Below are 15,284 nucleotides of genomic sequence, written 5' to 3'. Positions count from 1 at the left end.
GTGTGTAAACTAGCCAATCAAACTGTACTAACGCTCGTTTTAAATTACCGCGTCAGCCGGTAGTACGGAGTTAGCACGTCTCCGAGTGGAGGGCTGCTTGCGGAGTCACCGCCCCGCCGTGTGTGTGAGTATAGACATCTAGAAAGTTCAGTGTGTTTCCTAATAAAGGTCAAATCCTTCACGCGTTACTCTGACCAGCGAAGAAGAGCAGTAATGTCAAAATGACCTTGAACTTTTGAACTGTTTTTTAAATCATCTTTTAAGCACCATGAGTTCACAAGAGATATTAAATCTGAGGCATTTCAGAAGAATCAAGTTAGAAGTTACTCACTTTTTAATCATTGCTAATAAAAAGTGACCATGAATATTAACCACCATCTACACCCCATGTCCTGATGGCTACAGGGTTACAAAGTTGAACAAGTGCTCTACACCAGCGGTACCCAACCTTTTTTGCGCCACGGACAATATTTTCACGGACCAGCATTTAAGGTGTTGCGGATAAATACAACAAAATAAAACTAGTACCGGTACCGAAAAAAAGAAGATTTATTCATAACACACGTGAAAAGACCCAGGAAAACCGAGTTAACGATAAAAACGATAACAAAATAATGCTGAAAACCTATAAAAACCCTCAAAACCATACATTTCACACCTGAGCCTCAACTCTAAGCAAGTACCAAACGACTCACGGACCGGTACCGGTCCGAGGCCCGGGGGTTGGGGACCGCTGCTCTACACCAACGTCAAAGGTCTGTGAAATACCTCAGTGGCCTCCAGTGTCACGTTTACCATCTGTTGTAACGTCCCTCTCTGTCCACATTCACAAATATTGATTGAGCTCCCTTGATTAAACCAAGTGCTATTGACCCTTCACATGCTTGCATGCCCCAGAAAACAGAATGCATACAGTAGGATGTCAAGGAAAACTAGGTGTTTGATACCTTTGGGTCAGAGGCCAGTGGCTGACAGTGACAGCCAACATTTAATGCTGAGTTCAAAGTTCAGTTTAGAGTGAAGGCAAAGGTCATCAAATATCAGTCAATAAAGAGCTACAGGAGATTTAGATTAGATTAATCAGTAATCTCTTTAAAAAGGTTTATGACCAAGAAAGACATATTAATAGGTGGCCTTTTCTTTCTGAACTCCTGCAGCATTCCTCATTACAGCCTCAGGTAAGCAGGATACAAACGAGCTTAAAGTGCAAATTGCAGTATGACCTCTACATTGCTGTTCTTCAAGCCTTATTGTTGCCTTCCTTGGACAAGCCAATCCATTTAATACATGTAGCTCAGGGAAAGAGGTTTCATTCCTTTTCAGGATGTTCTGTACTGACATAGTGGCTGTGCCCAGTGTGTCTGAAAATCCTCTGATGGACTTTCCTGCTTTGTCCCACAGACGGCGTACCCTTCTCAATTACAAATACAGTCTTCAGAAGTGAAAGACAAAGCCAAAGAGAGTAGATATCCAAGGCTTCTTCCTGATTAAACACTCAATATCTGATGAAAAATTAAATGGCCCTGCTGTTTTGATACTTTTGACGATGGATGGATATGGCACAAATATATAAAATGTAATCGATCGCTTTAATTTCTAAAATTTCCCATTTATAAGTCGTTTATGGTCTGAGATTTCAAGGAAAGTGCATGTCAGGTTACGATGTAGTTTCAGAGGGGTTTGGGGTAATGACGTACCTACAACAGAATGCATACAGTATCATAGGATGTCAAGGAAAACTAGGTGTTTGATACCTTTGGGTCAGAGGCCAGTGGCTGACAGTGACAGCCAACATTTAGTGCTGAGTTCAAAGTTCAGTTTAGAGTGAAGGCAAAGGTCATCAAATATCAGTCAATAAAGCGCTACAGGAGATTTAGATTAGATTAATCAGTAATCTCTTTAAAAAGGTTTATGACCAAGAAAGACACATATTAATAGGTGGCCTTTTCTTTCTGAACTCCTGCAGCATTCCTCATTACAGCCTCAGGTAAGCAGGATACAAACGAGCTTAAAAACAACTCAGTTAAGGAGAGCCTGGATACATTTGTAAGTTGTATAAGCTTATGAAGAAGAAGTAAAACATTTTCTTCCAATTTCCTTACAGGATGTTCAAGTTAGTGCTACTGCTCCTGGCACTGTCAGGTAAGATCTCACTGCCTTCACCTTTCACTGGTGCAGTAAAACCTGCCTATTCATTTGTGGCTAGATATTTGTTTCATATCATTACTGCTCACCTAATTTTCAGATGATGTGTTTCTGAGGCAACTGTTGTTGCCAAATCGCAACAACAGTTGCCTCGGGTGCTTTATATTGTAATGTTAAGACCCTGCAATAATAGAGAGTAACCCCCAACAATTAAACAACCCAATTTGAGTAAGCACTTCGTTATGGTGGGAAGGAAAAGCTCCCTTTTAACAGGGAGAAACCCCCTGCAGAACGAGGCTCATGTCACGACAGCAATTTTACGCAACAGCTTGAGGGTAATGGGAGAAAGACCGGACAAAATATGCACTGTGGAAGAGAGGCCGAGATTAATAATGACTAATGTTTAAATGCAGAACACTTTCTTAAGCCTAATCTTCAACATAAAGAAGGTTACAGTCTCCCGAATCCTAGGAGCTAGCTCCACGGAAGAGGGGCCTATTTCTCTACATATCAGTTTATGATGAGTTTATGAAATAAGTGCAAAATACAGAACAGATTTTATCTTAGAATCATGCAATTCTGACACAGCAGATCTAGATATAAAAACATTTTGATATCCAAACTTCCATCCCTATATTTCAATTATCTTTAAAAACTAATACAATTATGTGAAACATCAGTAGGGTTCAGTCTATATATTAACTTTCCTGGCTGATCAGTGTCAAATGTTTTATTTATTTTGAGGTGTCCTTGGCATAATTAATGTTGGCTCTGTTGTTTCTTGCCTTGGCAGCAAAACAAATGACAGTAAACATTCTGTAGTTCCCTAATGGAAGTACAGAACGTAGACTTTGACCGTTATCATTGATTTATCACACTGTTAAAGAAAGGTCGTGGCCTATATATCAGCATTGCACAATAGTTAATAATTGACCTAAAAGGCCACACATTTATGTATCCATCAACTGGCAAGCTTAGTGCTATAATGTTAAACAAGTCGAACACCAGTGTCAAAGGCAGGGTGTGCAAATGAAGCTTCGTGTATATTATAGTTATATAGTGTAACTGTAATCCTTTGCAGGCCTCCAAGCTGTCCCAATCAAAACCCCTAGAGGTTTGCAGAAGTCATCAAGTGATGTCCATCAATCTGTTCCTGATGGCTTTAGACAAGGTACAGAGCCTACTTTTACCTCCTACCTACATGATCCTACTGACACAGGCCAATTTGGCCAAGACTGAAATATCTCAACAACTTTTGGTTGGATTCAAATGACATTTTTTCACATTTATTCACGTTCCCCAGTGAATGAATCCAAATGGTTAATGGTTAATGGTCATCCTCTATTAGGGCAGCCAGTAGCTGACATCTCAAGAACTAACAAATTATCCTCTCAAATTTGGTAGAGCTATTGAGCCCCCTCAGGATGAATTTTTTATTGTAATGACGCTGCCTTTCTATTCAGTCCCAGGACATTATTGAGGTTTAATTAAAAATAAATTGTTAGGTATCTTTTCATCATGAACATAGAAATGAACATGATAACCTGTTTAACATGATTTTGATCACATTTAGCGAATGTACCCTCTAAGTCACCTCTTGAGTATCGTTATGATTTTAGAAGCTTGTTTACTTCCAATGTCTTTTGTCTTCCAGCCGATGCTGATGTTCCGGTCCAAAGGAGTGGTGGTAGTTGGGTCCGTGTGGAAAATCCTTCTCATCTCCCAGATGGTTTCAGGCAGGGAACCGAACCCTCTATGAAAGTCAGAGATGGCTTCAGGCAGGGAACCGAACCCTTTATGAAACTCAGAGATGGTTTCAGGCAGGGAACCGAACCCTTTATGAAACTCAGAGATGGCTTCAGGCAGGGAACCGAACCCTTTATGAAACTCCAAGATGGTTTCAGACAGGGAACCGAACCCTTTATGAAACTCAGAGATGGTTTCAGGCAGGGAACCGAACCCTTTATGAAACTCAGAGATGGCTTCAGACAGGGAACCGAACCCTTTATGAAACTCAGAGATGGTTTCAGACAGGGAACCGAACCATTTCTGCCTCTCCAAATAGGCTTCAGACAGGGAACCGAGCCCTTTTACAGCTTCATCCAAAGAGCAAAAGTGGCATGTCAGGGGGAGATTATCAACAACAAGTGCTATGAGTTCAACCCTACACCGCTGTCCTTCAAGGATGCTCAGGTTAGACTATGTACCATTCCAAAAACATATAAAAAGCTAATCCCCTGTTCATTTAAAGGATGTAAATTAAATGTTTCTCACTCTACAGGCCAAATGCAGAACTCTTGCCCCACATGCCGAGCTTGCTTCTGTAACCAGTGGTGATCTGCATTCCCATTTGATTTCCCTGGTGACCAAGGGTGGTAAGAAGAGCCCTGTGCTAACCTGGCTGGGAGCCACAGTCACGGCAAGTTTATCATGTTAATTGGCGACGTATATAGATATATAAGGTTTTCTCAAAACATGTGGTGCTAAAACAACAGTGTGTTTTTCAGGGTGTTCTCTACTTAAGAACACCCTGAAAAAGTTGATTTACCAAGATAAATCAACTTTTTTATAAACAGTTGTTTATAAACTTATACCACACTTTTACTCCAGTTCTTAGTGGCTGTAATGCCAGCAGTCTGGTCATGAGCTGTGTCAACGAATGGAGGCCAAGGAGAGTGTCATCAGATATCTTATCAGCAGGACTGATAGTGTTATTCTTACCTTGATGAGACATTGACCTTCAAACTTTTATCTTAAAGTATTGCAATTGTTGTGTCCTGTGACTAAGTGATGTTTTAAAACAAGTGAAGTGGTAATATGGTCATATTAGCCATACTTTTCATCATAGAAAGGGTCTCATATGCTAACTTTTTATTTTTATTGACAGTTTACAAACAATTGGGTTATTTAAGACTACATTTTTTTAACCTTTTATATGTATTCTGCACTCCACAGGACCAAGAGGCCTCATGGGTGGACGGGTCAGAGTGGGGTTTTAGCGACTGGATGCCAGACCACCCCAACATTCACACTGACAAACCTGTCTGTGTGGAGATGTTTGAGCTAGGTAAGAACCACGCCACTCTCACACTAATTACTAATTTATTCCAGCATTTTCCAGAGAGTAACTTTGAAACACCTCTGCTTTAAATTCAATTCAGTTTTATTTTTATAGCGCCAGATTGCAGCAACAGTTGCCTTGAAGGCTCTTTATGTTGTAAGATAAAGACCCCACCATAATACAGCACTTTTGTGTTGTAGCTACAGCCTCACTTAATTTGGTGTGAGTTGTTAGGTAATGTTATTGAACTTTAGACCTCGATATTGCCGTTTTATGCTTTAATAGCCTGCTTGCAAAAGTACAGTACTGTTTTATACACTGCTCAAAAAAATTAAAGCAACACTTTGGTGACACATCAGATAAGATTCAATCTATACTGATATGGATTGGTTAATGTGTTAGGAATGAAGGGATGCACGTCGTTTCATGGAATTGAAAATTACCAACCTACAGGGGGCTAAATTTAAAGCCACACCAAAATATCAAAGTAATTAATTGCAGTATCTCAGAATGGCAATCTGTAGTTTGTCTTGGCTTGTAAGCATACCTGACAATGCTAGGGAAATGCTCTTAATGAGATGACATTTGGGGGCTGGGTATGACTGAGCTCCTGGACAGCCTTAGGTACAACCTGGCAGCATCTAATGGATGAAAACATAAAGTCCCCACGGTGTTCTGTTGGATTTAGGTCAGGCAAGTGAGAGTATGCAGGCAGTTCCTGCATACTCTCACATACATCACAGGCCAGTTAATGTCATGCACCAGGAGGAATCCAGGACCCAATGCACCAGTGTAGGTCTGACAGTGGATTCAAGTATTTCATCCTAACCTGTAATGGCAGTCAGGGTGCCTTTGCCAAGTCTGTAGAGGTCTGTGTGCCTCTCTCGACCCACCACCAAACTTGTCATTCAGAATGATGTTACAGCAACGTTCTCCAGGAGCTTTCACATCTGTCACATGTGCTCAGGGTTTCATCTGTGAAAAACACAGGGCACCAGTGGCGGATCTGCCAATTCTGGCATTTTGTTGCAAATATCAATCAGGCTCCATGGTGCTGAGCAGTGACCGGGGTCCACTAAAGGACGTCAGGCCATTAGACCACCCTCATGAAGTCCGTTTATGATTGTTTGGACAGAGACATTTACACCAGTGACCTGCTGGAGGTCATTTTGTAGCTCTAACAGTGCTCATGCCATTCCTCCTTCACAAAAGAGCAGATATCAGTCTTTCTTAAGGGGTAATGGCCTTCTCTTGCCCTGTCCAGCCCTCCTAGAGTAACTGTCTGTCTCCTGAAATCTCATCCATGCTCGAGACTGTGCTGAGAGACACACCAAACCTTCCGGCAATGACGTGATTGATGGGCCATCCTGGAGGAATTGGACTGCCTGTTCAACCTCTGTAGGGTCCAAGTCTCACCTAATTCTAGCTGTAGTGACACTGAGCCTAGCTAAATGCAAAACTAGTGAAAAACAGTCAAAAAAAAAAGATGAGAGGAAAAAAAAACATCAGTGGTCTCCAGCTGGGAAAACATTCCTTTTTTAGCGGTTGTTTCATTGTTGCCCCTGTTGTTAAACACCAAGCAGTTGAAGCTGACTAACAACCCCCTCTGCTACCGAACTGACCAGACCAAAAGTTTAGCTGACTTGATTAAGGAGTGTTCATTTCATTTTTTTGAGGAGCGTTTGAATTATGGATTCATTCTACCACTGAAAGGCAGTGGTTCAATATTATAACTTTTCCCCCTCAAATTGTAAGAGACTTAAAATTAATAATAGTTTGCCAACTAAAATGCCTGATCTTCAGTCATGAGACAAGGGTTCCTTTTGTGAGGCATGTGTCATAAAAGCACCTTTTAAACAAAGCTTTATAGAGTACTGTCTGTGTCACATAAAATTGATAAGACACCTAATAAAAAACTGGGATTATCTTTATCCTGCTGGACTAATCTACTATGATCCTTTTCCTATCCACACTGCAGACAACAGCCGGTGGACTACTGCCAACTGTGATCTGAAGAGAGCGTCCATCTGTACGTACATGATTCCTACGTAAGAAAAATCGCAAAGAAGCAACGTGAGACGGGCTCGCGGGTATCATTTCGATACCTTTGTGTTACCTGCCACAAGCTGATTGCGCATTCTTGAATAAAAACACAGCATATTACTCATCTGTGTGTTTCTTCTTCCTATAAGTTTTTTCCCTAAGAAATGAGTAAAAAGTCCTTTGAATTTAGACAAGACTTTAATGATTATTTTCCACTTGTGTATACAAAGCAGTTTTTACAGATTAGGGAGCAAAGTTAAAACAATCTGTTACAATTTAGTACCTGGAAAGTGCAAAAGTACATTTTAACGACGCCAAAATAAAAATCATGCTGTACATTATATACTGTATTCATAAATAATCACAGATATACACACATCCATTTTGGTGACAGTTACAGAGAATGTAGCTAAGACACAAAATAGTACTTTGATTTTTCTTGGAAGTCCCATATTCTTGGTTCCCGGTGCAACTGCGACGGACTAATGTGTGGAATGCTGCTTTCACTTGATTCACAACAAAGTTTGGGACAAAGGAGAAGGAGAAATCTAGCTCTATGTGGACACCACGCTGGGATAAAAGGCACTCTGTTGCAGTCGTGGAATAACTCAAACAGTGGTCTTTGAATGAAAAATGTGAATAAACAAAAGAAAAATAAACTGCATTAATAGAACATTTTGTGCACCTTTCACAGAAATCTCTTAAAGGAGGACACAGATTGGTCTTTGCAATCCACCAAACTGACATTTAAATAAAACAAAATACAAAAATCAGAGAAAAAAAAACCAAGAGAGATAACCGTTAGAGCGACTCTGTGCCCAGTGCCAAACCCACAGGGCTGCAAAGGTTCACAGAATCAGACAGGAATAAAAAACATTTGGCAACAGAAAATAAACTCTCACTCGCACACTCACTCGCTCAGGTATGGTGCAAAATTATGAATCACACAGCAGTTTCATACTGCGGTATATTACAGAGTAATGCAATCACATTCACATGCATGTTTGTCCCAGTTGACCCAAACATTCTTGAGGCCCCACACAAGGAAAACTCTGAAATCAGTCACTTTAAAATAAACAGGAAAACGAGCGAGAAGCACAAATAATAAAAGAGGGATGGGGTTTGAGGCAATGATGAGAGCTAAAGGCATTCAGAAGGAGAAGAGAGGGAGTCCATTTACAGTCCCAGTTTAGCCATAGGAAGACTGGAAAATAGAGGATCTGACTGAGCGAGGCATGCTGGACAGAAATAGAGGAAAGGAAGCACCGACAGGCATGCGATGAAGGAGCTGTATTGCTGATAACACTGACATCTCGTAAAGCCCTTGAGGATTTCTACTTTCTCCTTCATTTCTAAACAGTTAGAATAGTTTTTAAATATGTCACTCATGAGACAATGTGTGAAAAAAACTGTTACTTTCACTTATGAATAGAAACAGATTCAAGTAACTTAAAAACATTCAATGAAGCACAGAGAAACGTGACGTTATAGTTGTTTTTCGTTGCACTGCTGTGATAAGTCTTCATGTCAAAGCTTGTTGTGATTGAGAATGTAGTGTGTTTTTTTTATTTACAAAACTAGATCTTAAATGATATGCTAATGACAAAACATTAAAAGTACTTTTTGTAAAATCCCGTGCTTAAAACAATCAACAAAAATTAACTGAAGCATCCAACAGAATGTGAATGGATTTGTTTACACAAGATATCAAACAATTTTCCCCACGAGGTGATGAAGCGAGTCATTATTGTTTAACCAGGCAATGCCTCTTGAGGAAATGGTGCATCATTTTAATATCAATGTTAAAATTCTAATGTTTGGTAAAAACACTGCCACCTAGTGGTGACACTGTTAGTTACACTTTGGAAAGGGGAGGGGGGACTACAAAAAGTACCTTTAAACACCTTTTCTGATGTTTCTCAACAAAAAACGTCAGCTACACCCCAAATGTAAAAACAAAAACGAAAAAACAAACAAACAAAAAACTGAGTGACTTCTGCATCACTATTTCTTGTCTAATCTCAAAACCAAAATGCCATGCATATGAACAGATGCCAAGCTGCTGGGCACGCACACAGACATACACACACATAAACCAAACTCCCAATAAAACATCACTAAAAGATCACACACACACACACACACGGGTATATAAAAACGATAGAAAAATGCAGACAGTTTGGTCTAGTGAGTGGTGGAGCCGTCTTACTGCATAAGGCTGCGTGGTGGCAGCTTTGAGGCAACCATGAATCGTCCTGGCCTGCAGATCACAGGCCGAGTGTCTGCAGCTAAGGCTAACTGAGGGGGTGGGGGAGCAAAAAGGCCACTTGAAACAATATTTTCAAATAGCACACAGCAAAACTGTGTGCAAACACACATCCATCCATCCCTGCATACATACAAGAGAACAGTTAGTTAACCGTTAAATGAGGCTGACTGTAGTAAAGATTCTGATGACGAGGGCAGCTGTGGCGTGTGCGAGAAGTGGGCAGTGGTGTGGTTTTGCTGAGGCTGGCGCTACTTCTGTATTGGAACCACGGCGCCAGCGCCATGTGATCACAATCCAAAGCAAGAGCACTCAAATGCACATGTGGGCATGCAGGCTTTGTGGTGCTCCTGCACCCCAAAACCTACCCCCTGATAAAACCGTGGGAGGTGATGGGAGAAAGAATCTGCTCGGATATGAAATGACAATGTGCGACCTGCTTGAAGGGGATGGTTTAAAGGCTCGGGGGACAGGCGGGGAACGGGTCAGTTGTGGTCTTGCTGGGTGTTGTACACCGTCTCCCCCGAGGAGATCTGAGTCAGTCTCTTGCTGGAACCCCACAGCTTCCGTGTGATCTGGCCCGAACGCATCTGGGAAGAGTGGAGGAGGAGGTGGAAGAAGTGAGGTGGAGGAAGGGGGGGAGTGGGGAAAGAAAAGCGTGAAGTCAAAGGAAACGGGGGAAGGGGGGTGAGGGGGTAACATGATTCATGAGTGATCGATTAGTTCATTGGAGCTTAAATGACAAGTGAGGCAAACAAAGAAAAACAAATTAAAGCTTTGGTGCGAGTCAATTTGAATGGAAAAGATAAAAAACAGGAAGGCGCAGTGATTCCAAGGGGGACTGTCTGGATCAACCTCCTACATGTGTGCTAACATGCTATTTACATGAACATAGCATATTAAGCCAGTGTGGCACAGGATTAGTGATTATTCGATTGTAGCTACACTGTAAATATGGCTTGAGTTTGCAGAATCGTTAATTAGTCTGTTTCACAGCATTTTTTGTTATAGTCCATAGAGCACACTCAAAACACAGAATGTAATGACACTTCAGGTAGACAGCATCGGATGGAGTTTTGCACAGATGTCGAGTATTAGAAAAATCAAAACAGAAACAAAAACACAGAATGAGGTGCACACAAAAGGTCGCTTCGATTTCACAGTTGTGGTTTTAGTGGCTGAAGGAATGTGGCTCAGATGTGTTTGTGTGCCTGTGTAGTTGTTTTGTGAGGAAGCCATATGACTGTGTGAGACAGCCATCCCTGAGAAGAACAGGTGACTGTGGATTAAAAGGTCAACATGGGGTATATGTGCAGCAGGTCTCGTGTGTGTGTGTTAAATCTACAGCAATAAAAGTGTTATAGGGGATGCACAGCACTAGAGCTTGCTAAGGTTTGTGGGAGGTGGAGGTGGGGCTGAACACCAGTTGGTCACGCTGGTGGAGCAGGCGTGTTGGTGAACGAGCGCGGAGCGGGGCCAGCAGGGGGGACGCCATGAGCGGCGATCCCTCAAGGCTCTGAGCGATGTAGTTCCGCAGCGAGTTCTTTACCTCCGCCGGCTTGCCCACGGCCACGATGATCAGCTTGCCGTCCTGCAGTCCCACCAGCACATGGCTCTGCTCCTTGGTGGCTGAGACGCAGCACACTGGCACCCTCATGGCCATGGGCTCTGCGCACAGAGACAGGCTGCGGAGGAGAAACAAGCTCGAGGTCAATATCTGTAACCTTTCCATGCATGTAGGACGCGCAGCTGCCAGCGAGCAATTTTTATTTGAGACGGTGTCGCTCGTTATGCTCCGAAACAGCTAAAACGCTAAAGCACAAAGGCCTCTACTCTTCAAAGCTTTCGATGAAAGGCTTTATAAAACAGAACAACTGGTGGAAGAGCCAAATACCAACAGCTAATGTTGATTCAAAATCACCAATATTGTTTCTATAAGTTTACCTGTAGAGGTCACGGATGGACAGGTATCCCTGCTCGCTCCCGATGACTACATACTCCCCAGAAACACACATGTCTGTCACCTGCTCCATCAGAGGCTCGCTGCAGAGGTGCTTCCCATTTACAGAGTACAGGTGGAGGGCGTTTTTATCCTGGCAAGAGGGGGGAACAGAAGAACATTTAAAACTTTAACAGTCAAAGGAGTTTATACATCTGAATTCAGATTTAATCTAAAAGAAGTCTGACTATAAACCAACATATGCCCTTGAAACGCTGCATTTCTCACGCTCCCCTCTTCTCACCTGTGCACATACTTACTAGTCTAAGCCCAGTTATCAATGTGATCTTTAAGTGTCTGTTGGTCAGATTAGGTCTGTTCCATGGTGGCTTGTTCTGCATTTCACGTGCACTGTATTGTAATTATTAGTTTATATTTATTTAAATGTAGAGGTCTGAGTCAGCTTATAGCTTTTTGGCCTCCTCTGACTGTCAGAGACAAGGATCTGGTCACCGTGGATAACAAAACAAACAAAAAAAACCCAGACACGTAGAGATGTGCAGAGAGTCCTACCCACCTTTTAGATTGTGTGTTAGCCTAAAAACTTAAAACGTGCACACACCTTGAGTGTTGCTTTGCCCTCCAGACAGGTATGAACCAGCATGTGACCCTCCCAGGACACAGCCAGGTGGAGGATAGAGAGCGGCAGCGAGCTGTCGCACGGTGGACGCAAGCAGCGCATGTACTGACCCCGGCGCACAGTGTGGATGATCACCGTCCCGTCCTGTTGAACGGAGCACAAAGTTCAAAGTAATGCGCGTGTTTAGTTTTAGGGGGGGGGGGCTTCAAACCTTTCAGGTCTGCCCGTCTTCAAAGACTCACAATTCCAGCACTAAACCCTTTTCCAGCTCATTGACTCAGCATGTGATTAGAATAGCTTTTCACACATTCTCACGGTGGTATTACAATTTAAATGACCAGACAGGATGAGATGAAAAGCAGCTGCAGGCCCTCAGCAGCAGTCAGGCGTGTAGACTTACCCGCGCTCCAGATACAGCCATGTCCAGCTCTGTGCTGATGCTGACGCTCACCACCTCGTCCGTGTGTCCGTACAGCACCTGAATAGGTTTGGGATGGAGACCAACAGGAGCTCCACCCTGGCATAAAGACAAGTCCACAATCAAACCAAAAGAGGTGATGCAAGTCCTCTAAGTCTCTATTTAGCTGTTAAAATATGTGCATACACGTCAATAAAGTTCTTATTCATAAATCTACAATAACTCGCTGACCCAGAAATGATTGACGCCTACTTACTTTGTTAATATTGCAACTAAAGGAACTTTTTCGAGTGAATGGGGAAACATGGAGGAATTTAATTTTTAATCAGCATTTTCTGTTAAAAAGTGAAATCATGGAATTATTTTCATTCTTAGGTTCAAACTGGAATTAAAACTAAATCCAACTTTGACAAGAAGTCACAAACAGTTTCTAGTTAATAGCTCCTTATAGGATTTATTTTTGCACTTTTACTTTCTTATTTCTGCACATACTTTGTACATTTTATTCTGTACATATGGTATTTATTTACTGTGCTTGACTTTGCTTGCTTGACTTTCCACCGATGTGGGAAAGTACTCGAATTCTGTTGTAGGATTATAACACGTATGACTGTGCAATGACAATTCAGAGTAATAACGTGTTGTAAGTGTGTTTCTGTGCGAACCTGCTGCAGAACCTGCCACACCATGCAGGTTGTGTCTCTGGAGCCAGAGATCAGATGGATGCCACAGTGGTCTGTCGACAAGCAGGTCACGATGTCTGAAGGAGAGATGGAGAAAAAAAAGCACAGGTTAAAACAAAAATTTAAAAAATAAATAAATAAATAAATCACATACAGCAATGACCAGTGGTTGTTTCTTTTTGGGTTGATAATCACTTTTTCAGGTTTTTTACCATCTTGCTATCTAGAACAGCTTAGGAGCTCTCAATTTAGAAGCTATCCAATCACATGCCTGCTCCTCGCCCTTACAAACCTAACCTAGTGAGGGCAGGACTGAGTTTGTTATCATAGTTTTCAATGTGGTGCGAGTAAAGTCTTTTCCTTCTTTACCCATGTGCCGGATGTGCTGTCCTACAGTCTTTCCCTTAACCAGTGAAGTGACCCGCAGGCTGTTGTCCCAGTGCCCACCACTGAAGAGCAACTTTCCATCATGGGAGACCACAAACAATCCAGCGGTTACCTCCACGCCGGGGGCGAAGGGTCCTGAAAGGAAGCGCTGGGTTCTGTGAGGAGATGATGACAAGAAGACAGATCACGCTACAGGCAGAATATCCATCCATCTAGATATAAAGGGCATTACTTGATTTGCTCACTGCCTGCTGTTACACGGTGTTTCACCAATTACAGGTAAAGAAAAATGCAGATGTTACATTCTATTAAAATATGTATTTCATGTTATATTACCAACATTTAGTTGTTTGTTATTATACTTAAGAGTCATGTACAAGCTGATGAAACTGGGCTAAAGTATTAGATGATAAAATATATATACAATAATTTATATTACATAAAATACATTTGCTTGTGTCTTTTATAGTTGGGTTATGGGTCGTACTATTACACACGAACCTGTCCTCCTAGTTTGTTCTTTTATTCATTGTTTCTGGGAAGTATTTTGAAATACTGGTTTTGAAAAGTATACACAAATAAACTCCATTATTATTATCATTATTATCATTATTATCATTATTATTATTATAATAATACACCCTGCTGATCCATGGATAACTGCACAGTGACCACCATGCCCACTGCCTTGCAGGACATGCAAATCCATTCTAAATAAATTGAGCACCAGAGTCAAACCCAGTAAAAGTGCTTTATAGTATAAACAGACATGCTGACTTTTGATGATATGATATGCATATGATGATGGTGCAGTGTCCTTACTTGGTGTTAGAAACTGTGGGGTCCTTAATGAAGGTGAAGTAGTTGGAGATGTTCTTGTTATAAGGCAGCCACCCATGGGTCCCCACCAAGCAGTTCTGACTCACCGTTACCTGCAGACAGCATGAACACCACAAAGGCATCACTGCCACTGATCAGTCATTCCTCTTCACCTTTCCTTGATTAAATAAATAAATAATATTTATAATAATAATAATAAATAATCAGGCCCCATCTTATCTTAATGACCTTGTAGTACCATATCACCCTATTAGAGCACTTCGCTCTCGCTCTGCAGGCCTACTTGTTGTTCCTCGAGTATTTAAAAGTAGAATGGGAGGGAGAGCCTTCAGTTTTCAGGCCCCTCTTCTGTGGAACCAGCTTCCAGTTTGGATTCAGGAGACAGACACTATCTCTACTTTTAAGATTAGGCTTAAAACTTTCCTTTTTGCTAAAGCATATAGTTAGGGCTGGACCAGGTGACCCTGAATCCTCCCTTAGTTATGCTGCAATAGACGTAGGCTGCCGGGGGATTCCCATGATGCATTGAGTTTTTCCTTTCCAGTCACCTTTCTCACTCACTATGTGTTAACAGACCTCTCTGTATTGAATCATATCTGTTATTAACCTCTGTCTCTCTTCCACAGCATGTCTTTATCCTGTCTTCCTTCTCTCACTCCAACCAATCACAGCAGATGGCCCCGCCCCTCCCTGAGCCTGGTTCTGCCGGAGGTTTCTTCCTGTTAAAAGGGAGTTTTTCCTTCCCACTGTCGCCAAAGTACTTGCTCATAGGGGGTCATATGATTGTTGGGTTTTTCTCTGTATCTATGAAGCGCCTTGAGGCGACTTTTGTTGTGATTTGGCGCTATATAAATAAAATTGA

The 15,284-nt window shown here is 41.8% G+C and overlaps 2 protein-coding genes across 6 annotated transcripts in view; one reads left to right on the top strand and one right to left on the bottom strand.

Moving 5' to 3' along the window:
* The first annotated feature begins 19 nt into the window (after positions 1 to 19).
* LOC146492003 (uncharacterized) lies at positions 20 to 8,034 on the top strand. 2 transcript variants are annotated; one of them, XM_085152435.1, is made up of 8 exons: positions 107 to 124; positions 1,967 to 1,987; positions 2,105 to 2,142; positions 3,227 to 3,316; positions 3,800 to 4,338; positions 4,427 to 4,564; positions 5,101 to 5,212; positions 7,185 to 8,034. In XM_085152435.1, the coding sequence occupies exons 3-8, from the start codon at positions 2,106 to 2,108 to the stop codon at positions 7,256 to 7,258; spliced, it is 990 nt and encodes a 329-aa protein (XP_085008561.1). In that variant the 5' UTR covers positions 107 to 124; positions 1,967 to 1,987; position 2,105; the 3' UTR covers positions 7,259 to 8,034. The 2 variants fall into 2 exon arrangements, with proteins under 2 accessions (XP_085008562.1, XP_085008561.1); XM_085152436.1 differs by lacking the exon at positions 1,967 to 1,987 and having other exon boundaries at positions 20 to 124.
* Positions 8,035 to 8,768: 734 nt separating this feature from the next.
* nbeal1 (neurobeachin-like 1) overlaps positions 8,769 to 15,284 on the bottom strand; it is a 57,896-nt gene continuing 51,380 nt past the window's right edge. For 2 of the 4 annotated variants that reach the window (XM_085152413.1, XM_085152416.1), the window contains 8 exons: positions 14,405 to 14,514; positions 13,565 to 13,737; positions 13,178 to 13,272; positions 12,495 to 12,611; positions 12,077 to 12,238; positions 11,460 to 11,608; positions 11,065 to 11,200; positions 8,769 to 10,105 (listed from right to left, as the gene is read on the bottom strand). In XM_085152413.1, the coding sequence (XP_085008539.1) occupies positions 10,001 to 10,105; positions 11,065 to 11,200; positions 11,460 to 11,608; positions 12,077 to 12,238; positions 12,495 to 12,611; positions 13,178 to 13,272; positions 13,565 to 13,737; positions 14,405 to 14,514 (1,047 nt within the window). In that variant the 3' untranslated portion in view covers positions 8,769 to 10,000. The other 2 variants (XM_085152412.1, XM_085152415.1) reach the window with 1 other exon arrangement.

The sequence above is a fragment of the Neolamprologus multifasciatus genome, chromosome 23 (assembly GCF_963576455.1).
Source record: "Neolamprologus multifasciatus chromosome 23, fNeoMul1.2, whole genome shotgun sequence".
Classification (NCBI taxonomy): domain Eukaryota; kingdom Metazoa; phylum Chordata; class Actinopteri; order Cichliformes; family Cichlidae; genus Neolamprologus; species Neolamprologus multifasciatus.
Note: the sequence above shows the minus strand (reverse complement) of the source record. Positions and strands in the feature narration are given on the sequence as shown.

Coding starts and splice junctions, on each gene's coding strand:
- LOC146492003 (XM_085152436.1), top strand. CDS start 2,106: ATGTTCAAGTTAGTGCTACTGCTCCTGGCACTGTCAG. Junction 3,317..3,799: donor TCCTGATGGCTTTAGACAAG/GTACAGAGCCTA, acceptor TTTGTCTTCCAG/CCGATGCTGATGTTCCGGTC. Junction 4,565..5,100: donor GGCTGGGAGCCACAGTCACG/GCAAGTTTATCA, acceptor TGCACTCCACAG/GACCAAGAGGCCTCATGGGT.